A 24,042-nucleotide genomic window follows, 5' to 3' on the forward strand; every position below is an offset into this window, starting at 1 on the left:
TTTATTGTTTTTGGATATTTAGATATCCTTTATTTGTGAAATGCTGGTTCAACTTACACAATTTTCTATTGGGTTATATGTTTTTAAATTTATTTTTAGGAGTAATGTTTATATATTTTGCTTATGTACCTTTGTCAGTTATATGGGTTACAAATTGTTGGAGGAAGTCATTGAGAGGCTGTGACTGCCAGTTGACTTGCAAGCTGGTCCCAGCCTCACCCTATCCCTGGTCCTTGGAACGCACGTTCTGCCTGCCATTCCCACAGCCAGAGCCCTTTCAAGGATACAGCCTTGAGAGAGTAAGGTTCTATTGAGACTATCTGGACTAAATATGTGGCTGAACCCAGTTAAGGCCTGTATCTAAACTTTTAAGACTCTGGCAGACAGAACCAGAGATCTCATCTTGTGGCCGCCCAAGACAGTCCAGGTATGTTAAGTTCCCTTGCATATTAAAACTGCCACCTACCACTCTGGAGTGGCCCGCCTCTGTCTTTGGTTTCTCCTTGCCCTCTGTGTGTGGGGGCCAGTTTCAAATTTCACCTGCAGAACTCCTGAGTTTGGAGGCCAACACAAATATCTTCCCACAAACTCACATTTGATTTTTCACTCTCTTAAGAGTCTTTTGGGGAACAGATTCTTAATTTTAATAGAGTACAACTTTTCAATCTGTTTTTTCAATAATTGGCCGTTAAGAAATCTTTCCATGAATGAGGTATTGAAAATAGTCTCTTACGTTATCTGCACATCTTTCACATTTAGATTGACAGTATACCTGGAATGAATTCTGTTTGTGATATGAAGTAGATGTATAAACTATCTTACATTTACCTTTTCAGATTTATTTTCTACTCTTCACTCTGTTCTCTACTCCAGGAGGCTGGCCTCTCACTTATATGTAAGTGTGACAGTTATAAGAATTTCTTTCCCTGATAGTGCTCAGGAATTAAAGTCCACCATGACAGGCCAGGTGCTGGATTTGTGACCGTTATTACTGTTAGCATCCTGGGAAGTCCCCTCAGATCTACTCCTATCAGAATTGTTGTTGTTCTCTCTTTTTCCATGCCGTTATTGTAATAGTGCCAAACCTAGTTTTGGTGTATACTTTGTAATAAGCAGCTATTTTCCTACAGATGAAATATAGGGAAATTCTGTATATTTCTCCTATTCCTTTGGAGAAGATCTTTCATGAAATATTTTATTATGCCAGTTGGGTGAAAAACTAAACATTAGGATTTTTGGAGATTTGTTTGTAAATCTTAATGTCAGAGGTACCTCTTACTTCAGTGAGGCATCTAATAATTCACTGAGTCAGGCAGGTTTACCTTTATTTAAGTTTCTTAGGCCATAATAATTGCAGCATCCTACGTTCCCATTTGAATTGATCATGGGTTACATGTTCACTAACTGTTTGAGGAAGAGACAAAAATACCAGAGATTAGAGTTGTTTTCCTCTTTATTTAGTCTTAGCAGTTAAATTCAGCCTAAAGTCAGTGCTTCCATTTACACACTAGAAGCAAAGCCACTCTATCACTCACATCAATCACTTGATAAATTTTATTTTTTGGCAGATCTCTTTTCTGTTCATTCTTGGGAGAAAGAGATACTTCACTTTTTTTGTTGTTATTTCTATGACTTGAGAAAACCAGTGCTGAATTTATAGAATGGGGACATTCAAACTGACCCAGAACTATTAACTCTTTGGCAGTAATTTTATAAATTTCACACAGACACATCTCTCATAGCTCCCTGCTTCATAGTAAAAAACTCAGAAATCACCAACCATTGCATGTCAACTGTAACCAATATAGGATATTCTAGCTACAAATATATGAAACTATTACTTGGATATGGGTCAAATGAATATTTTAGAATCTCCCTTGCTAAATAAGATAAGTGATTACATTAGCATTTCTGTTCAGATATTATTTTTAACTCATTTGAAACTATTTGCAGATAGAAATAGAACTATTCTTAATGCTGATCTCAATGTGAAATATAGAATTCACAGAATACACAAAATTATCGATGATACAACATTCAACAATCAGGTTGCTATGACTTTTACATTAGAATTCAATTATGCAGTAAAAAATAGAATTGTTATAGCTAGAAAAAAATATTTTAAGAGGCAGCAGATACCCTTGGTGGAAATGAGCAGTTCTACATAGAAAGAAAATCCAAGAAGTATGCAAACTGGACACCAGGATACCGGGTATACATAATTTAATCAGAGATTATACAGAATATGACATAAAAACAGCAGTTTACTAGAATATAATCTGCAACACGTGAAAGCAATTTATAAAATGGGTTAAGGTCATACTCTAATAGTAGACTTGTTGGAAATACCAACATAGAATCAGACAGATGTGCTGCCTTTCCTGGTCATCAAATCAACTTGAACCGAGCAATTGGTATGGATTCAAGCATAGATGTGTTGCTGATTAATAAACTAAATCTTGTGTAGTGAGACTGTTAACTTCATAGAGCCACAATTAACTATTGATTGATATTTTGGTATTTTAGATGCAAAAGTACATTCCTCCTAAAAATTGGAAGTACAACTTAGAACTATTCTCCTATTCAGTGACAAATATGCATTTACACATCAGAAACTAGAATTTTAGAGACTAATCCTGGTAGAATTTTTAGGGAAATCTTGTCCAACCAAATTTATGATAACAAGAATATGTTAGGTTATTATTTTTTTTTAATTGAGTGTATTGTCTGGCCTAAGCTCAGACGTTCTCCTTTTCAGTTGTATGGTTACAAAAACTGTATATTACAAACAGTATAGAAACAAGCTGAAAAGAATGTGCCACATATCCTGGACAATTATCTATATGCAGTTAAATTTACAGATATAAAAGAAAAAACAGCCTACTCCCTTATAGTGCACAGTTATTTTTTAGATACAGTGTATCGCTAGTAAGTGGTCTTGTGATCAGCAACTCTAATTGTCCCCAGCACAGAGAATAAGAGCAAGATCCGTTCGGTACAGCTTCCCTCCATCCGATAAAGCCATTATGCTTTTCTTGTATGTTGGAATATTATTAATATCCAGATCCTGTATAGAACATAGATGGCATTGTAATTCAGTTAAATATGGAAATTAATTAACCACTGTCAAGTGATAAAAATGTAAGATGAAAACTGCTTGTTACATCAATCCCTAAAAAGATCTGGATTAAATTCTTATACAGATGTCAATAATCACAAGGTTGTTTTTAAAATCTGTTTATCACAGTTATACAGATTTAGTCCAGTACCAAATCAGGTTAAGAAATGAAATCTACTTCTGATCCTCTATATATTTTTTAAGTAGATTTCCAAAAACGGATGTGAGGTTGCTTCTGGATGGATCCATAAAGTCTACTTAAGAAGTAAATGGAATGGTAACTAAATTACCTGTTTATTCTTCTCACACAGATCCTTCAGCAAAGCATCCAGTTCATTTTCATCTATGTACCCATTGCCATCCTGAGGGAGGAGAAATGAAATAGTATACAACTAACTCCATCCACAATAATGGGGAATGTAGTAAAATGGAAATAGTTGGAATCCTCAGAAATGTCCCTACTGCATACTTGGCAGATATTCTAACCTCTTATGTCAGACCTTAAAAATTTTAACTGCTCTGAAGTTCCAAAATAGGTATGAATTGCCTCTCACTCAACACCCTACATTTGTAAAATACTTTGAACTTGTCACTTTCACATTTAATATTTCACTTTATGTTAATAATATCACCTCTTGTTGAACTAAGTAAGTAGTCACAAATATGTTCATATGAGTGAGGGCACTGAGGCCTGGGGAAGCTATGTGACTGCCCTGATGTCACACCAGGTGGTGGCAGAGCTGTCCTAGAACCCACAAGGACTGATCGGGTTAAGGAGTACAGAAATTACAAGATATGAAGAATGTTAACTAGTGACATCACAAACCACCTTTCCTCACACACATTGATGTTATCATCTACTGCATGGGGGGATTCTGCTGGTTATTTTCGTTCCACCCTGCAAAGTGGGTATTATTATCTCTTATTCCTCTTAAATGAGGAAATTGGAGTTCAGAGGAAATTGGTATCTATTTAAAGCCTCACAGCAGATAAAACTGTAGCATGGGATTTGAATCAAGATTTGCCTAATTTGGGACAAACCATAATACATTGCCTATGATAAGAATGAATTGGCTTAGTAATTTTAATAGCTCATGTTTCTTTTAATATGAAGCTTGAGTTCGAGGGTTTTTCCCCTTCGTGAGCATTTTCCAAATTCTTCTAAAGAATCGAATTATAGGTAAGAATGAACTTTTACCTGATCATATAACTCAAAAGCTTTATTGAACTCTTTCCCACACATTTTGACTCCCTAGATGATAGAGAAGAGAGCAAAGGTTAGAATGCTACTATTATATTTCATTGTATTTCTATCAGCAAATTTCCCACATTTTTTCAAGGAAACTTTTTTGGACTTTTCAAGGAAAATATTATTTATGGCGGAGAAAAAGAGATATACCTGAAATTTAAGAAGAAAATTCTCCTGCACTGGTAGTAACCTTGTGAGAGAGAAACATTATATTAATAGATTAGATTTCTTGACAAGGATCAGCTTACTATAATAATATTTACATAGTTCCTAAACTCACCTGGCCATCTCAGTTAATTCCAGCTTCCCATCATTATTTGAATCAAATAGTTTCAGCTGAAAGACAGAATGTCATTACTGTTGCCATCGAAGGATGACTTATTGCATGAAGGAGAAGAAAATTTGAAATAAAGCAGTTTGAATTATCAATTACTTATATAGACAGCAGAATTCTAGAAACTAGCTATTAAACTTTCAGTGAAAATTTTCAATTCTATGACTTGTGTCAATTGACAAAGTTTGTCAGAACAATATAGAATAGTCAAACAGAGGAATATTTATCTTAGCTAGACTTCTGGAATACTGTCATTTATTTTTCTTGCAAATATGTTTATATATGTGTACCAAGATGTGGAAGAGATGATGTCTGGTAGTATATAGCACATCCTGAAACTCTCCAAACAATGGTATGAAAATAAATATTTAATTTGTTTCCCATTTTTAGAGCATAAAAGAGTACAGACAGAAGCAATAGGCAGATAATATGAAAAAATACTTAGAGAATAGGATTTTTGAGTAATTTTCAACTGTTTTATTTTCCCTTGGATACTAGATAGTAAAGCTCCCTACCTCCCCATTGCTCTTACATACACATCATGCCCCAAGACACACCCAGATATGAACACACTCATACCTGTAACCAGGAAGCATTCACGTTTTGAGAAAGTAGCAGCTATATATGAAATATACCAAATATGTATACTAAATATGTGAAAAAGTAGCATTATTTTTGTTTTTAAAGAAAGGAATGTGATCAGGGTGATATGGATATAGGTTTAGTGAGGTCTCTGTAGTGAGAAAAGGGAGGGTATTCTACGGTTTGAGATGTTCTAGGAATCCTACAAAGGAGGCAGATTTTTTCAGGGTCTGATAATGACACAACATTTTGTAATTCATTATCCATAAGTCTAATATTGGCACACTGTCTACCAAGATGCTGGACATCAGATCACACAGTTTAGTGCCCATAGGGAAATATTTCCCCACATATATATTTAAATTTTAATTAGTTCTTGATTAATTTGCTTCCTGGATTTGAACTGGTTTATGACATTTAGTCAGATAGGCCAGGCCAATCCAACAGGCGGAAAACTCCCATCTGAGTGATTTTAAAAAGGCTGCTTCAGATTTCTACCTGGAAAGGAGTCTTTACTTTAAATAGACATCCCTTAAGATTGGCACAAAACAGAAAATTGCTAAATGTAGGTTATTGTCTGCTTCCCAAAAGTTATTCAGAGCTTAGATCTACCCACTGTGACACATTTTTAGGCTAATCCTATGATAAGTGAAAATGTAATGAGGAATTAAAGAGGACACTTTCTTAACATTGAAAAATTTTTTTGATTGTTTCAAAAGTAAAGATTAGTCCCACTTTATAATAAATACCACTGTATAGTGAATAGGGCAATAGTTAAGTTCTAGTGTTTTTATTTCCCACATAAAAGTAGGCTGACAGGCTGAAAGTAAACCTCAGTTACATTAAATATAATCAAACTCTTTATAAGATTATTTCTTAGGGTAACTAAAAAGTCTAACTCTTTTATCTAATAATTTTTTTAAGATGGACCTATGTTTTATGGATTATTTATTTAAATCCATGAGGTAAGAATTCACTGTACCTTTACAGTACTTAGAGCATACAAAAATATATATGCTGATCTGAATACTTTAAAGCTTCATCTGAATTTCAAAAATTAAACAACTAAATAATGTTGCTAAAATATTGGCCTGTGGCTTAATCAGTTTGGCAAAGACTTTTCCCTCATAGTTCTAATGCTGTAATGAGTCAAAATTAGCAAATTTTACCCACTTGAAATTAATTAACTTCATAGGCATTGTATTATTCTATCTAGAACTTCATAAATTTACTTGTTCATTAATTCCTGAAACATGAAGTACTTATGCATAAAGCAATTTCCTTGGCTCTATTATCAATATTCTACGATAGATCTTGGTTATTTCCCATAGCATCAGGCTCAGGCTATATTTGTATTTCCTCACCCAAAGCACTAAGGCAATATTCCAAAATAACAGAATCAAAAGAAAGAAGGAGGAAATACCCATTTTTAGTCACTCAATGAATAAGGTAGCTAGAAGTTCTCTTTAAATTCTAACAAAATCTATGATTTCCTAAGTCATGATAAAAGTTGATTCAAAACCTCTATAATAAATGAATTTTAGTGATATAATTTATATATCTATAATGTAACTTACATATGTATAAGTTGTATAATTTAATGATGTAATTATACTGGTTTTATAAGAAAAATAAGTGATCTTTTGACAAATAAAAATTACCTAGCTCCACAAGAAAGGAAGTACTCATACGCTGAGCCTTAAAGCCAATGCCTGCAGCACTCAGCCTTACAAGGTGTAAGCATCCTTAAGTATTCCACTTTTCAAGTGAAAAGATACCTATGTGCTGTGATGTCCACACCATGGTTTATTTATTTCATCCTGTGTAGCATTGGAAATTAGCAAGAACACAGTAATATTTCATAGGCCTTGGGCTATAATCTTGTCAAGATCAGTCTTACCATTAGGTCTGTATACTCAGCTAGTTTTGTATCATCAACCGTCTTGTTTGCTTTTTCCAGCAGGTCCTTTAGAAAGTTCTGGTAATCAAAGAACACTCAGATAAATTTTGTCAATAACATATAGTCTGCTTCCATTTCAACATGCCTTGAAACATAATATTCCGGGAATGCAAAGAAGTTTTGTTTTGAAGGTAGAACATGGTGAGGAGAGGAGCTTAGAGGGACACTAAACCATGTAGTTCTCTTGGCATTCCAGCAATGAAGCTGCCTTTGACAGCATCATCTGTTGTAGTCTGGGCTACACTGTGCTTTTATGATTTCAATTAAAGGAGTATCTGGATGGTGCACTGTGTAGAAATCTAAGTAAAAACTTGTAAAACCAGCCAGCGCAGTGGACACATTTCTATGTGACGATATCTTCACAAATACTGATGTAACTCTTCTGCAAGAAACACAAGGGCCCCTCGCTATATCTTCATGATATGTGATGAAAAATGATCAGTAAACCAGATAGAGATCTACCTCTCATTTCAAGTGCATTTTCTGCTCTCACAACTGTATTTCCACATCAGTTTATAGCCAGTATGAAGCTTGTCTCACAAGAGGGCCATCTGGTTAGCTTACAGGCTGGACGCAGTCAAAGCACCTTGGTTAGAATGCTTCAGCTGCCTGTTCAAACTAAAACAGTTGGCCATAGATGATGTTATCTAATCTTTGAAAGATCTGTGAATCATATTAAAATAGAGATTAATGTGGGAAGGATGAAAAAAGATGATTATTAATTTGACAATTGGAGTTAAAGAGTAAGTTTAATTTTTTTTAACGGAGAAATAAAAGCTTTACAAAAGCTTGCAATATAAATGACAGTAAGTGCTTAAGCATATAATCTCTTTCATTTTGTCTAGTACTGTTCATTTGCAATTCCTTTATTTTCTCAGAAAATGAATTAATATAATTACGGAAAACTGAGCAGATGCTGTGCTCAGACATTGTTCAAGGACTGGGTTTCTTTGGTTCTGCAGCAGTGTATCCCCCTCTCAATGGATTGGTTCTGCTGGGCTGGTTCTTTTCATGGAAAGCGACCTTTCTTCTTGGTTTGATGAATTTATTTTCACTTCAAACATTCTACTTCAAATCCAAAATGAAGCATGGAAAATTCGAAGTTATCTGTTGGGAGTGAATTTTATTTTTGAGCCTTATGAGGCTTTTGTCAGAGATTAATTGGGTTAAAAATCCTCATCAGAGACTAAAATGGTAGTCACAAAAATAGCTTGGGAGAAACCTCGGGACGCTGAGATTCAAAGTCATGTCTGAGAGCAAGCGATGTTTTACTCTATTATGGATCTTAAAATTAGCTTTCTTGAAAGATCCATCAAAAAAGAATGCCAACTTATCTTCAAAATTCCCCAATGAGGAAGACTTCTATTTAGAATCTCTTTCTGAGAATAAAGCTTAGAACAAAGAAGGTCAGTATTGGAAATGAGCTAAGCTTTTCATTATTAACTAGAAATGACTTTTAAAAGAATTTTTTTGGTCCAATAGAATAAAAACACAATAGCTTAACTGTCAACTTATGTCTCTAGGTTACTAAGCTGCAAGTTTGTGAAAGCCATTGTTTTCAGTGACTTTACATTAAAAATGTTTACATTTCCAAGAGGCTGCAGTTGAATATGTTTCAGTAATTTTGCAATGGTACAAATGTCCCAGTTCCATCTCTAAAACTGTGTGAGACTCAAACTATGTTGAAACATGACTAGGAACCCATGTTTAATATTCATTTCTCCTTACATAGCAGCAAAAGAGGTGGCTCTTGATGACTGAGGCTTAAAAGTATGTGGTGTTGTGGGGGGAAAAACCCATTATTAGCATTATCAGATAATCTAAGTCCAAATCTAGGTTCTTTCCCTAGGCAGCTGTATAGCCTTGAAAAATTATCTAATCGCTCTGAACTTCAGTTTCTCTATTTGTATAATGGGAATGATAATACTTGCCTTGCAAGTTTTCTGTGAGGATTAAATGTTAAAATACATTTCAAGCACTTAGTACAGTGCCTGCCACATAGTAGGTGCTCAATAAATATTAATTTGCTTGCCTAGTAGTAATGCTATATCCTGAAGATAGAGAAAATGGGGTCTTCCAGACTGAGAAGCCTTTGGGTTGATTTAAGGAAATGAGAAAAAGATGCTTCCACATTTCTGAAAGGCTGGTAAATTGAGTTCATGAATAGTATATAATTTATTTTGCCTTGTATTTCACAAAATCTTTCATGTGCAACATCTTACTTGAGCTTCATAATAAATCTGAGAGGAAGGCAGTATTACTTTCATTTAAAAGATTAAAAAAATCAGACAGCTATATAGAGATTTGTCCAGAGGTAAGACTTGATTTCAGGTCTCTTTGCCTTTTTCTTTAGTACATCCTCCATCTCCCCCACCAGCTCCTCTGTATATCTGTGGGATATGAATTGATAAATTCATTTTCAAAGTTGTGGTTTTTCAGAAGTTTGATTTTGTTAGGACTTTGTTGGTTTTTTTGTTATTGTTGAGAGGCAGCAGCTTGTGTGGAATGTCTAGGGGCCTTAGAGGCAGATGAATCTGGGTTTAAACATTGCAACCCTCCGTCTTACTTCTGTGTGACCTTCACTTAATTTCTCTTAACCTTTTTCCATAGTGGGGGATAATACTAATCTCATAGAACTCACACTAAGATTAAAGAAGATAATGTGTGTAAAGTACCTGGCATATAGTAGGTGTCCGATAATTATTTCTTTGTCTTTCTCTTGAAAGAGAAATCTATTTATATAGTTGTTTAATTTATAAAATAAAATGTCAAATTTCAATGAAATGGAGTGGCTTATTTGGCTTAGGATATCATTATAAACTATCATCTATCTCTATCTATCTATCTCTCTATCTGTCTACCCACTTTATATAACAATTTGTGTATACCACACAAAATGCTAATTTCTTGCATTGCTGAACAGAATTTCAAGAAGTACTTGAAGTCTGTTTTTTGATCTGGTACTTCATTTAACAATGATGGAAGAGTGGGTGAAAATGTGCCACAAGTTTTTATTTGCTTACCTTAAGCTCTTCAGTTTCGATGAAGCCACTGTGATCAGTATCATATTTTCTCCATGTCTGTAAGTAATTTTGGATAAGGAAAACCAAACACATTAAAAAAAAAGCCAATAATTTTCCTACTTATAATCAGCTTTCTGAAGATGTTACTCATGTCATTCAGTGACAGAGCTTTCTTATACCTTCATGAATTCCTCACAAGACTTCAGCTGCTGGCATCGGAAGAGCAGCAGGAAGTTCTCTTCTGTGGGTAATACATGAGCCAGCTGGAAAAGATTAAAAATGTAAGGAGCATTACAACATTACCTCTGGCATTACTTCCTGCTTAGTTTTTCTTGAACTCATTCATTAGAAGTTGTTTTATTGCCTAGAAAACTGGGAGGGAGAAAAACATTAGAATTGTTCCTACAAAGTGCCATCATGTTTTCCAATGCTTGGGTGCTCTTGAGCAAGTGGTTCTCTGGTCAGGGAGATGGTTGCAGCATGCATGCATAGGAGGCTCAGGCAGGACTGGTTTCACCATGTCTCATCTGCTGGACATAGAAGCAGATTCATCTTGGCATCTTGACTTGTCATCTGTTCTGTGCCACAGAGGAGTCTTGCTTCTCTCAGGATGCATAGAATGGCATACATTTCGTGTAGAAGGAAAGAAACTATGAGAAATATGAATGTAGGGGAAAGAAAGGAAGGGAAAACTTGCATTCCCAAGTCTGAGGAGAAATCCTACTAAGAGATGCAAGGGAAGATAACTGAAGGCAATTGTAAGGTAGTGGAAAGAGAGGGGTAAAAGACAATTCATGATGAACAGTGGAAACTGAATAGTAATAGGGAAAATCAGTTCTCAAGTTGATGGTTTCTGCTAAAAGAATGTCCACTGCTTGAATCCAAGACTTGGGTTTATTTTATGATCTCCTTTTCATGACCCTGTGACAATTCTCCTTAGATCTCATTTTGTAGCTTCAATTCTTCTTCTTCTTCTTTTTTTTTTTTGGAGGAAAAAGGGCTCCAGATGCCATTTTAAGATGAATATAATCTATCTATTGTGTGCAGGGAGGGAGGGAGCTGGATTGATGGCCCCACTGCAGGCGTGGGTTCTATTCCTGGCTCAGCTACTAATTAGCTGTGGTCCCCAGAACTCCCTCGGCCATTTCTGGAACTTACTGAAATGAGGAGTTGAAATAGAAACCAATGTCTCTTAAATGTATTGGGTGCAAAATGACTTTGAGAATCTGTTAGAATCACTACATCTTCACCATTAAAGAATGAACCTACGCATACTACATTTCATCTAATTTCCATAAGTTTATGAATCCCTTGAAGTGCAGGCATAGACCCTTATCCCTGGATTTGAGACCAAGAACCTGTGATCTAGATCAACCTTAATGTCAGCATAAGTTCCAAAAATTCTACCAAACTATAGGAAAGTCTCTCCCTATTTTTTTTTAAATTTCATCCTTTTAAGTCCATTAAAAAATTAAAAATGTAATATAAAATATATCATTCCACATTATAGGCAAGTAATTTCAGCTTGTTTATGCCTGCATAATATGTCCTTTAACTTATCTTGTTTTTAGTTCTTTCAAATAATGTCTCAAATTAGAACCATTCAGTTTGTAGGCACTACACATGGGGGTAAAACTAAGGGACAGGGCCGAACATCTTATTAGGATGTTTAGTATGACTCAGTCAGAAAACATTTTCTTGTTTATTTTGAAACAAAGGTCACTAGTGTGGTTGTGCATTAACATAAGCATTCATTTAGGAAGCAGAATGTAGCCAATGCCAACTTTTCCTGTATTTATTGGTACGTAACTCGTCAGATACTTTGTAACTTTTTGGTGGACCTCCCCCTAGACCATCCACTTCAGGAGGGCAGGGACTATTCTTGGTCTGCATTCCCTGAATGCCCAGTATGGCACTTAGTTTGTTATGTGCCTGACATAAATGCTTGGTGGATTGGTTGATAATTTTACTTCATTAGAAATACCTACTTAACATGATTTATAATATTTTTTTTACTATCTTCATCCCAACTTCATATATTGCTCGAATTTTAATAATTATTGTGTATTGTTTTGAACAAAAAATCATTCTTCTTAAAAGAATTATACTTCTCAAAATCCAGCAAATACATGAAAAACAGAAAAAAATAAAAGAATGAGCTATAAGCAATGACCAAATGTAAAATTATGGAAATTTTATCCATTTTTGTTTCAAATATTAAAGCTCATACAACTTACAGAAAGTTCAGAGTTCTCTAAAATGTCACATATAGAGATGGTAAAATTGCTCTTCATGCCTAGTGTAAATGTATATTTTTTCGCCCATGTCATTTTGGTCTTACTTGGTTTAATTATTTAAAAAAGTACAGATTATATCTACATGCAATATATTCAATCTTTTTTAATTTCACTAAACTGTTAATGTCAAACTGAATACAGCACCATCCTCTTTTGCAGACATTAGAAATGAGTCTTAAACATGTAAAAGATTATAATAAGACAAACCAGCCATTAAAAAGGAAGCAATGGATGTGCGTGGATAGGATGTGGTTATAGTGAACACAAAGAAATCATCTTTTTTTTTTTTTTTTGAGGAAGATTAGCCTTGAGCTAACTGCTGCCAATCCTCCTCCTTTTGCTGAGGAAGACTGGCGCTGAACTAACATCCATACCCATCTTCCTCTAGTTTATATGTGGGATGCCTACCACAGCATGGCTTTTGCCAAGCGGTCTCACATCTGCACCCGGGATCCCAACCGGCTTGGGCTGCTGAGAAGCAGAACGTGCAAACTTAACCGCTGTGCCACCCAGCCGGCCCCAGAAATCATCTTTTTTAAGGTGTGTTTCACAATGTGGTGGTCCTGTGTTTTCTGTTCATCTTTCTGTCAATGCATTGTGAATCAATATTCAAATTTCAGAGCTGGGCACAGTAACTCTCCAGCTGTAGCATCTAAGACCATGTCGACAAAGTGCCAGAGGTATTATATAGAAGGTGTTAAGTAGGGCTGCTTTGTTCTCGGATTGGCTAAGTCACTGCTGTCCATAGAAGTATCCGATCCTGCCTGCTCCAGGATTATTGGTGATTGCTTAGTTCTGGGGCTGCCTGCCTGCTCTTTTATGAACTCCCAAAACTTTGTTATATATTGGAGAAGAGAGTGAAGAATATCAAGGGAATGAGTGGAAGACTGATAGCTGTGGCCACAATGAGAATCCCTCAGAGCTTCATTTATGAGAACTGGTTGCCTGTCATGGAGAGTGGGGAAGCTAAAATTTCTTCCTGTTTGCCTGTCTCCTGTCCTAGTCTACATACATCTTGAGTATAGGGTCAGTGTCTTATTTACTGTTTCTTTGCCCAGCACCTGCAAAAATATCAGTAAATATTTTACCGAACCATTGAATGAAGGCAATTGACTATCTGTCTAGGGTCCTCATACGCTGCAAATAAGAAAATAAAATTCCTTTGGAGATCATTCAAATAACTTATTACTGTGCTGTGGATAGGAGTTGGGGTGATATTGTGATATTCCACCCAGAGCTCCCTTCAGGTGCTGTGAGTGTTGCTGTGGCATTAGCTGTCAAGCCCCTTTGGGAGATTACCTGGGCTGAAGAGAGCCGTGTTCCCAAGGAAGCTGCATGTTATGACTGATCCACATAGAGATATAAAGGCCCAGCCCTTTCACTCAAAACTTAGGACATCTCTGGAGGGTTGTCCCAGCTTCAGAGCTCACTGTAGGGTCAGCAGAAGCCTCTGTTGAGACGGTATCATAGCCCATCATCTCCCTCTGCGCAGTCTTGTTCTTTTCATTTCCCTTTGATAGGTATTCATCCCTAAAGCACTTCTTAATAAACCTTCTCATTGCTAATCTTCAACTCAGATCTGCTTCCTACAGAACTCAATCCATGACAAGAGTCTTATACATTTCTCTTCTATTTCTAGGCATAATATGGAGCCCTTGCTTTAAGTTTTGGAGTAGGTTGAGATCCCATGCTATGGCTCACATGGCTGTGATTCAGAACTGAACATGCACTGTAGGGAATTCATAGTCACTAATATTAAGAACCTTACAGGGATGCAGATAATTTTGACTTTGTTTTCCTGACAATTTCAAAGCAGGAGATAGAGTGGTAAAGCTAAGTACTAGGTGCAAGGAGAGCACACATGAAGGACAACTTTACTAGAAACATAAATGATGGAGCTAGATACTTCAAAGCGAACATGGGGTATAATTCCTCACTTAAGACAATCATGGTGCATGTTAACGTCTTTCATCACATATTAGCAAAGCATTCACGTTTTTCATTTGGGAACCAGGGAAATACTTTTCCTAGTCAATGAGAAGTGAGTACAGGAAATTTGGAAGGCAAATAATCTTCTCACAAACATATAAGGCTAGTTGAATTTAATAATTTGAATTTGACAAAATGTATAAGAAGTGGGAAAAAAGCTTGGCATTCAGAAGAATGAGGTAGATTTTCTGAAGAGTTATTTTTATTTCTAATAATAATAGCAAATATATTTATTTACAGTGTGTAAGGGTTGATCTATTTGTTTGAGATGTATTATTACGTTTGATGTTGATACTTATATATCACCACTGTTCACAGCCAGGGAAACAGAGGATCAGAGAAGATAAGTGGGCTGCTATCACATAGCTTATAGTTTGAGCTAGATTTGAAATCAGACAGTCTGATTTTCTTGATTTTGAGGCCCTGGTCCCTTACCTTCATCACCCTCCATTAAAATCTTCAATCAAAAAAGTTTTTCTAATAAATTATTTAAAAAATTATCCACCGCACAGTTTAAAATCAGATTTCATTGTCCCTTATTTCCCCAAGTTCTGAAGTGATGGAGTACTCTACCGTGAAAAATTACATTCACTATGGCTAAATTCACATGCTCATATCCCACATGGAAGGAAAGAGGGAAGTCTAGAGAAGTGCCTGTAGTAGTAGGATTAAAATTAGATCTATTTTTTTAGTGGATGTACTGACCTGAACAAATAGACACAAGACTGGAGAGGATGGTAGGTTCCCACACATTGCCCAAGGGATCAGGTGAAAAGCTTACAGATTTGACATCCAGCTAAGGGAAATATCTATACTTAATGTGAGCATCAGAGAAGAAACTTCTATTATCTGCTAAATCATTCAATCTTCCTCTTTAACGATTTTAATCTGCTTTCGCTGCAATAGAGCTATTAGTCTGACTACATTTAGAACATTTTTTGACTGTCATGGTATGTGTTAAATTATCTCAGAATTTCAGTGCTCCTGATTTGAGTCCATATTAACAATCTTTTTATTACTGAATTGTATTTGTGTGAATTTTAAAATCTATTTAAAGACATGAAATTAAAAAGTTCAGAAGAAAGCACATCTGTACATCATCCCTCTTTTTATGTTTCTAGTAGCAAAGGCATGTTGTTGGAAAGTTTCAGTCAACTTCATCAGGATAGAACTTTGAAAATCAACCACTGTATTTTTTGATCTTTGGAACAACATGTTTCAATTAGAGTAAAATCAATTTGGCCTGTTTTCACCAGGAAACCAGCCTACTGCATGAATATCATTTGGTTTACTCTGATTAGATTTTGATGGGCCTATGAGTACACCTATTAAGTGGGAAACACATATAGGAAAATCCAACCTGTGTTTTCTATGAACACCAAAGTTAGGGTGTACTTGATGTGAGGAGGTAGATAAGTACAAATTTTGGAAGGCATGGGATTTTTCCATTCCTTCATAGCTGTCTGGGATTTGTGTATTTGTGTCCCATGTTACATACAGGATTTCTTTGCAAGTGATATTATGTATCAAATTGGAAAACAGAAAGGATGAACTTCATTTATATAACTTCTAGTGACACTAGAGAGTACCTTATAAATTCAGGGACTCCCCACTCCTCCTTTGCCTATTTTCTACATGTAATCTGTAGCTTTCAATTTCTATAACATCTCTATACTTTGCGCATACCTGTTCAACCAGGCTAAACATACAGCCTTGCCATAAGTAATCAGCCAACTGAAATGTCAAAATATATTTTTTTAATGCAGAAAATGTACAGATTATTATTTTTAAAAAAAGGCAGAGTAGTTTAAAGGAACATGGGTGGGTTCTGGCTGTTCCACCATTCATTTCTTATTTTTTCTTTGACTTTAGGCAAATTCTATTGAAGCCTCAGGTTCTGCGACTATAAAAACAGATCTTCATTTTATATTTAAACATTTTATTTTGTTATGACGATCAAATGAGAGAATGTATTTGAAAACACTTCATAAATTATGTAATGTCGTACTAATGTAAATTGTTTTTCTTATTGTTATTGCTATAAAAGTTCCTCAATTCTTCATTTCAGCCTCCATTAACTTCTTCATCCTCTTCTGTTACCTATCTTTTCTCACACAGAAAACCTTTCTTTCCTATAACAGTTTCTTATCTCAAAGTTTTGGGAAAATTTCTTTCATGAAACCTCCAGGACAATGCGTCTGCTAGTGACCCTTAGCCTTTCATTCAAATATGACCTCAAATTATAATTCATAAATGATTATATGCTATCATATATAGTAAAACCGAGATCCAAAACAGATTCATCCCTTCTGTCTGTTTAAAAATGCAAAACCCATGTGGATTGGACTCTTTTTATACTAGTTTCATACTTTTCATACTACTATTCAACCTAAGATTGCTGAAGAAATTAAGTAAAATAAATAGCTCAGCACAGCGGAGTCCTTCAAGGTGAAATATGTTAAGTATAAGATGACAGTCTTTCTTCTACTGGAATTATGAAATATGCCAAATCCAAAATAGCCACATCTAAAATTTCACTGATTTCAGATTTTCCAACTGGTTTTGAGAAGATTTACTTTATCTCATTTATGTTTATTTAAAATTTACTTTTTTTATCCTTGATGATTTCATATCTTGACTAATTGGCCTCTATGTCAATCTGTAAGTCCCATTACTGTTAATTTATCTATTTATATAGTAATGAGTTACACATAGGCAAAGGGGAAAGTGAATACTCCAGGGAAATGTTTTAATTACAAAGATAATAATAGTATGTTCTTCCTTAACTCTATTTGTAGTAGCTATTTAAAAATAAATCTATTTCACATTGACATCACAAGTGTTGTATAAGATCAATTATTTGAAAACCAGGTTAGTTCTCTGAGTCAAAGTTAAATTATGACTAAATGTTGTTGACAGCCAGAATACTTCACAATCTAATACATTCAGAATATTGTATACAAAGAATGTAATTATGCTTGTGATTTTGCATATTTTACAATACAACCTTATTAATTTTTCTGCACAAAGCTGTGGACCAAATTTCTCTAATAGGTTGCAGAGATAAGGAAAGTAGTTGAGATACCAGAGCTTGGAAAAGTAGAAGTAAGAGAAACAATAGCTCTTTCACAAAGATGAGAATCCCAAAGAATTGATGCATAATTAGATTTTTGCTTCCTTCATTCATAGACAAAAGAAATGTTCTCAGTAGGAAAAGGCATTGTCAAAAGATAAGACTTGACACCTACAGTTTTAACTTTTAAAGGCCCAAAAGAAGTCTTTACTTATAACACATCATAAAATATTCTCTCACTTTTGCTGAGTTCTTATGTTTCTACTTGAGCCAACTGCCAAGCTAAAATAGAATTTCAGAAACGAGGATGCAGCTTTTTGCCATGATTTCATCATAGAGATTGCAAATATTTCATTTTATATTTTAACAGAAAAGTCTATACTGTTAAATGATAAGAAATATCAATGAACTCCATGTACTTGGCTGGAATTTTAATGAAGTGATTGTGGGTAGTGTAATGGCTTGGGTACCCATCCGGAAGTTGAGGACGTGAGCCTCTAACTGTACCTGTGCCAGCAAACAGCTGCATGACAAAAGGCAAATCATTTCACTTCTCCAGGTCTCAGCAGCATAATGTATTAAATTTAGGCTCTAGATTAGACAGACTCTTAGGTTTCTTTCATTTCTGAACAGTTTTGAATTTATATTTTTGAACAGAAGATAACATCTTCCTTAAGCAAAATAAGCCTCTCTGAATAGGTCTTGACATATTATGTTCTAGTTGGATATCACTACAAAAGGAAGATCATTTATTAAAACTACATCAGAAAAATGCATAAGTTACTTACCTCTACAATTCCTATTTTCCCATCATCTTTCTGCCCATACTGATCCACAAAAGTTTTCATCTCAGGTGATAACTCCTAAAATTACATAAAAGCAGATAATAATTTTGTAAAATAACAACTGAATTATGCTCGTGACGGTGTTAAAAACTTACTGCAAAGAAAAACCTGAATTGGAACCTTTTGGAATTATGGATAGTGATAAACTATGTATTCTCATGAAAATCAAAGACACAACTGGCACACAGTATTTACTGGTTTCAAATGAGAGTTATGATTATCATTTCTGAATCAATCACTATGATTTATCTTATCTTCTATTATTAGTTTTCAGAATATGCTATCCTTGGAAAATATAGTCAGAATTATTCAGTTCATAACCTTTAGTGAATTCAAATATAATGATCACTGTTAATATACCTTACCCATTGCTTGCTTCAGGAAAGATTCTTTTATATTGCTTCACTAATTGTCCCAAAATATTTTCTTTATCCTAACATGTTTTATCCATGGAAAGTAATAATATATGTTTTTAGTTTGGACAAGCAAAAAATGTGAATGTTGAAGAGCGACTCACTTTGTAAACAAAGAATGTTTCTAGCATGGAAGTAGTGTTTATTGGTTAAATATTAAAAAATTAAATATCAGAAAAATATGTGTCAGATAAAAAAATGTCTTGACCAATTTGTACTTTCATTAGAGGCAGACAATATTGATGACCTTATTTTAGGCCACGGGTTGTGTATGCTTTGCCTCCAAGAGTAACTTAGGGAGCAGTTTTCCACTATTTTACTGTTTCCATTTTTTCCAAGATAATGTTTCTCCCCCATGTATTTTAGTACAATAAGACATGTTTAAGAATGACAAAGTGAATGCTTTCATCTCATTTGATTTTTTATTTTTTTCAATCTGTTCTATTTTTTTTAATATAATCTCTTCACATGCTGACAGATTAGAGAGCTATGAACTGTAAACTAGTTATCTGAATATAGAACTAGTATTCAGGAAGTTGAATTTATACCCTGGGGTCTCCAACATTGTCCATTTAAAACGGCCCTGCTGCATTAACTGAAACCTATTTAAACTGGGTCAATCTTTACTCATGTACTAGTCTATGTCCTTGGGAAAGTAAATTAAGGTCTCAGTTTTATCATAACCAACAAGATGGTGGATTATCTATCACATGGTTTGCTCTAGGGATAGATGTATTTACCTTAATATAATTTAAGGGTTATATAGAGGCTGTATATCATTACCACTAGTGTTACAAAATCCTTTTTGAACCAAAGTAAATATCTTTAGTATCACTGAGGTAAAAAATAGTAATTAAGCAATTTAATTATAATGTAGTCTTTCAAATAAAACTCTTCTACTGTGGGTTAAGTGCAATTTGCACTTATTAAGTTTTATTACAGCAGCAATTGTAAGAAAATGAAAGAGTCCACCCCATGACAATAGTGGGAGGGTCAGTTGTTATGTTTTTTGCACATACCTTAAAATAAACAAAAAATGAAGCATTTGTTTTTAAATCTTAAAACCATATAATGCCATTAGTTTAACTAGCAGACAACATTTGGTTTGTGAGCTTTTTGGGTGACAATTATGTCAAAATCTATGTTTTCAACAGTGTAAAAACATAATGATAAGAATAACAATAACATAATAATGACAATAAATTAAGCTTTATAAAAATGAATGCAAATTCAAAGACTAAATACCATCTTTAGTGTAAAATGGTAGATCTGAAAATATATTGGGTTGTTATATTTCATTAACGTTATATTCACTTATAGTTAATATTAGTGAAATTTTTGAAATTTCACATTATTAATATGACATGCCAACAATGTTTTCATTAATGCAGTGAAATCTGTTGTCCTATGGCCAGAAATGCAGAGAAATCTGGTTTACAAGGTCAATTTTTATGTTCTAAAAGAAGAGATGAAATATGTAAAAGTAGGTTTACTACAATGGGGCCAGTAGTATAGTGAAATATTTGTCTAGTACATGAAGCTCTCAATCCAGATCTTGATGTAGATTTTAACTATCCAAAGTCTATATACATAAGCCAGAAAAATCTTCAATTATCGAGGTACTAAGCAACATGATATCCTGTACCTATGCTCAAGTTTGGTATTATTGAATCATAATCTAATAATTAGAACTTCAAATAGTCTAAAATTGGGGTGTAGGGAGTAGGAAAAAATAATTAAGCTCTAAAAATTTTAAAACTCTGACATGAAGTCATTGTTTACAAATAGGTACAAATATTAAAATGGAAAAAGGAAAATAAAAATCTGAAAAATGTACAGAGTTTCTAGATATTTGAATTTCTAAGATGAAAATAAATCTCAATATTAAAATTACTTCTAGAAAAATTAAAATATAATCATTTAGCTGCTGGAAGCATCTTCCAAGGTTTGAATTCTAAATTTTATGGTAAGTAAGATTCTTCCAATCAGATATGTTAAATATTTATTTTTGAATGAAGAAGAGAATTGTTTTTGTTTTATTAGTCAAAGATACATAGAGCTATAATGATAGTGTTACATGAATTTATTCACGTGTATAAGGTAGGAGGACGATGTGGAAAGAGACTATAAAATATTTTGTGTTTTTGATTCCATTTTGTTTATACTTTCAGATTTATATAATATTCAATCTGGGTAAAACAATTCCCAGAGCATTATCTGATTTTAAATCAATTTAGTCAATAGTTTTAGTAGTGATAGTTCTCTAATGTATTATAATACATTTTAGAGTCCTTTGAGATTCTTTTGAATATGTTGTACAGAACTGTATATGATACAATTTTTAACTTACACAGAATAAAAATGTGATTCTTGAGATATATAGCATTGATATAGATTCTTGATGTATATATTACTGATATATGCATCAGTGCTGGAGGTGGTGATCTGCTAAAGGATCACACACACCTATATTTTCCTCTAAAGATATTTAATCTGTAATGTAAAATCTCTTTCTAAGGCAGTCAAAAATACCAAAGATCTTTGTCACCTAACTAGCCTAAATCCAACACTGCCTTCTGAAATGCAGTCTTACATAAACCCAATAGATTAGTAAAATTCTTAGCCTATTTTCCTTTATATAATCATCTCATCTATGTATTAAAGCTGGGTGTATTTTTATGCTGACAACATCTTTTCTTAACAGGTTAATTTATGCCCAAAGGGCATCATTCATGGTTAGTAAGAATTGTCATTTGTTTAATTAACTAATGGCTTAAATCAGAAATATTGCTTATTTTCAAAACACTGTTAATTGCTGCCCATCAGAGTATCACTTTGCTTTTTAAAAATACATGAAATTCTTAAAATTACTTTACTTTTTACATCTCTATCTTTTGGGTTTTTACTTCTCAATAGAAATAAACACCTTTCTTACTAAATTCTTGCTCACTATTATGTTGCAAGTTGTCTACCCTTCCCTCCGTGAGGAAGGTCAAGACAAGATATTTTCTCATCTCTTCAACCGCATCAACATCACATCAATACTAATTGGCAGTAAAATAAGAGATCCATAATGTGCAGATCTGTTTCCTGACCACCAAGGGGCAGAAATGTATTTCTACCCCCTTCCTTCTCACACAGTTAAAGAGAAGTTAAAAATTACCTAAGTGAACTCAATCGTAGAGGTGGTGATCTGTTAAAAGATCTCAGGCACCCACACTTTCCTTTTAAGCACTATTAAACCAAGTACAAGTATAGAATTTATATTTTAAATGCTCCGATTTCAGATTGCAAGGTTTTTCCCTTTAGGGAATCTCTTTCTTTTCCTGTCTCTCTCCTTCTGTTTTCTCCTACACAATTTGGAAAGGCGCTCTTTCTCCACTTTCTCATTCAATAAATGTTTACATTCCCTGGAAACCACTGGATCCCGCTGCTCTTTACAAAAACGCTAGAATATTTTTATTTTAAGGTCAAAGGTCCTTTTCCTCCTTTGCAAAGTTGAACATACCAATCCAGCCTTCTTCCGCGCCTGCTGGAGTTCCTGAATCAAGTTCTGCAGCTCCTTTCCTTCCAAGTAACCACTTCCTGCAAAGACAAAGAGGCACCCAGGTGTCAGACATCTCATTCTGAGTTTCTTCCCTGTTCAATTTCGGGATAGCTATCTTTCTGGCCACCCGAGAGGCTCTCTCTTGCCTCCACGTTGTTTAGCCCGGAAAGGATAGGGCAGTGTACCCCTCTCGGGGTATCACACTTTACACCCACTAAAGGGCAAAGGAGTATGATAGGGATACTGAGCGTAGCCATAGAAACTTTGGGGTGCAGTGTCCCCCAATCCCTGATATCTCTCACTCTTCCCTTCTACTATTACCATTCTTGGAGAGAAAAGAGTTTAAGGTTTTGAGATAACATAGAAACAAAACATAAACTTTCAAGTCGATGGTTTGAAAGCCAGCCGGAGAGATAAGATTAGGGAGATGGGGGAAGAAATAAAGAAAAGAAAAGAGGGTTAATGGGATCAGGAGGCTCAGGGGAAGGGAAAAGGTGAGCGAGGGCACCGGCAAGGGTGTTCACACAGTTAAAAAGAGAGAGGATAATACCGTCAGCGTCGAAATGAAGCCAGATCTCGAAAAACTGTGAGGCTGTGATCAGAGATGATTGCAGGTGGGATTCTGCCATTTTACAGCGGAATGTGTGTCTGCGTGTGTGAGTATGTGTGAGTGAGTGTGTCAGTGCGACTGTGGAGTGAGCGAGAACCTAGGAGTGTGTGTGCCTGTGTGTGTATGTCTGCGTAAGAAAGATTCTGGGCTGTCAAGGAAGACCAAGCCGTGGGCGCTGCCGGGCGCTGTCCTCGGTGCTGCTCAGCTCAGGCGTTCCTCCGGAGTTCTCTCTCCACACTCCGCATCCAGTTCTCAGTATTTATCCTGACTGCCTGAGCCGGGCCACGCCTCCTCCTGCCTCCCATTCCCCACTCCCGCCTCTTGCTCACGTTAATCTTCTTCCCCTCCCTTCCAGTTTTCTCTTCTCCTCCCAGGAAAGCTAGCTGGAGCAGGAGTTTTGGAGCATGAGAAGCAGCAGGTGGTGAGAGATCCTTAGCTCAGAGACTGGATGCTGGAAACAGAGACTCATTTCCTCCCATATTGTCCTAGTCCATAGAGAATATCATTCCTGAATATTATAGTAAAACAAAACAAGTGGAGAGGTTTTGATTTTCAGATGGAAGAGGAAAGTCGATGAAGAGTAGAATCACGTAAATGACACTTTTATGTTGTGTGTGTGTGATTTCTCCAAGACATTTTAGTATTTGTTTTAACAAAGTCAGGTGCAAGCTTGGCAAGTATTAATTTGATTAATGTATACAATGAATCTACTGATATTAACTACTCTATTTTGTGTTTGTGAGAACCATCAAATGAATGTTTCTTAAGATGGTTTATCTGAACAAGCCTTGCAACATGAGAAAGCAAGATTATGTTTTTTTTCTTCCAGCTTGAAGTAGAATTATAATTGGAAAGTGATAGAATTAAATTATAAAATCTTAAAATGTTAGAGAAAGAAGTGATCTTAGAGAGACTATGTTTTCCCTCCTTTGAGTTTAGAAAGAACGAGTAAACTAAAGCAAAGAGAAACTAAGGATCTGGTCCAAGTTCATACCTAGGTGA

The 24,042-nt window shown here is 35.0% G+C and overlaps 1 protein-coding gene across 1 annotated transcript; it reads right to left on the minus strand.

Moving 5' to 3' along the window:
* Positions 1–1,435: 1,435 nt before the first annotated feature.
* Positions 1,436–23,310, minus strand: CALB1 (calbindin 1). Its single transcript, XM_008538088.2, has 11 exons — positions 22,981–23,310; positions 22,392–22,468; positions 18,414–18,488; positions 10,446–10,529; positions 10,267–10,323; positions 7,184–7,261; positions 4,648–4,703; positions 4,518–4,557; positions 4,317–4,370; positions 3,409–3,480; positions 1,436–3,067 (listed from the first exon to the last, which is right to left on the minus strand). Exons 1-11 carry the CDS (start codon positions 23,057–23,059, stop codon positions 2,954–2,956), a joined length of 786 nt encoding a protein of 261 aa, XP_008536310.1. The 5' UTR covers positions 23,060–23,310; the 3' UTR covers positions 1,436–2,953.
* Between the last annotated feature and the right edge of the window lie 732 nt (positions 23,311–24,042).

This window comes from Equus przewalskii, chromosome 8, assembly GCF_037783145.1.
Source record: "Equus przewalskii isolate Varuska chromosome 8, EquPr2, whole genome shotgun sequence".
NCBI classification, from domain to species: Eukaryota; Metazoa; Chordata; class Mammalia; order Perissodactyla; family Equidae; genus Equus; species Equus przewalskii.

What these genes read in the sequence shown, in the direction of transcription:
- CALB1 (XM_008538088.2), bottom strand. Translation starts at nt 23,059, where the DNA reads ATGGCAGAATCCCACCTGCAATCATCTCTGATCACAGCCTCACAGTTT. An exon ending in CTTGTGAGGAATTCATGAAG is followed by an intron (nt 10,324 to 10,445) that starts GTATAAGAAAGC and finishes AATTACTTACAG; the next exon opens with ACATGGAGAAAATATGATAC. An exon ending in TCGAAACTGAAGAGCTTAAG is followed by an intron (nt 7,262 to 10,266) that starts GTAAGCAAATAA and finishes TTTGATTACCAG; the next exon opens with AACTTTCTAAAGGACCTGCT.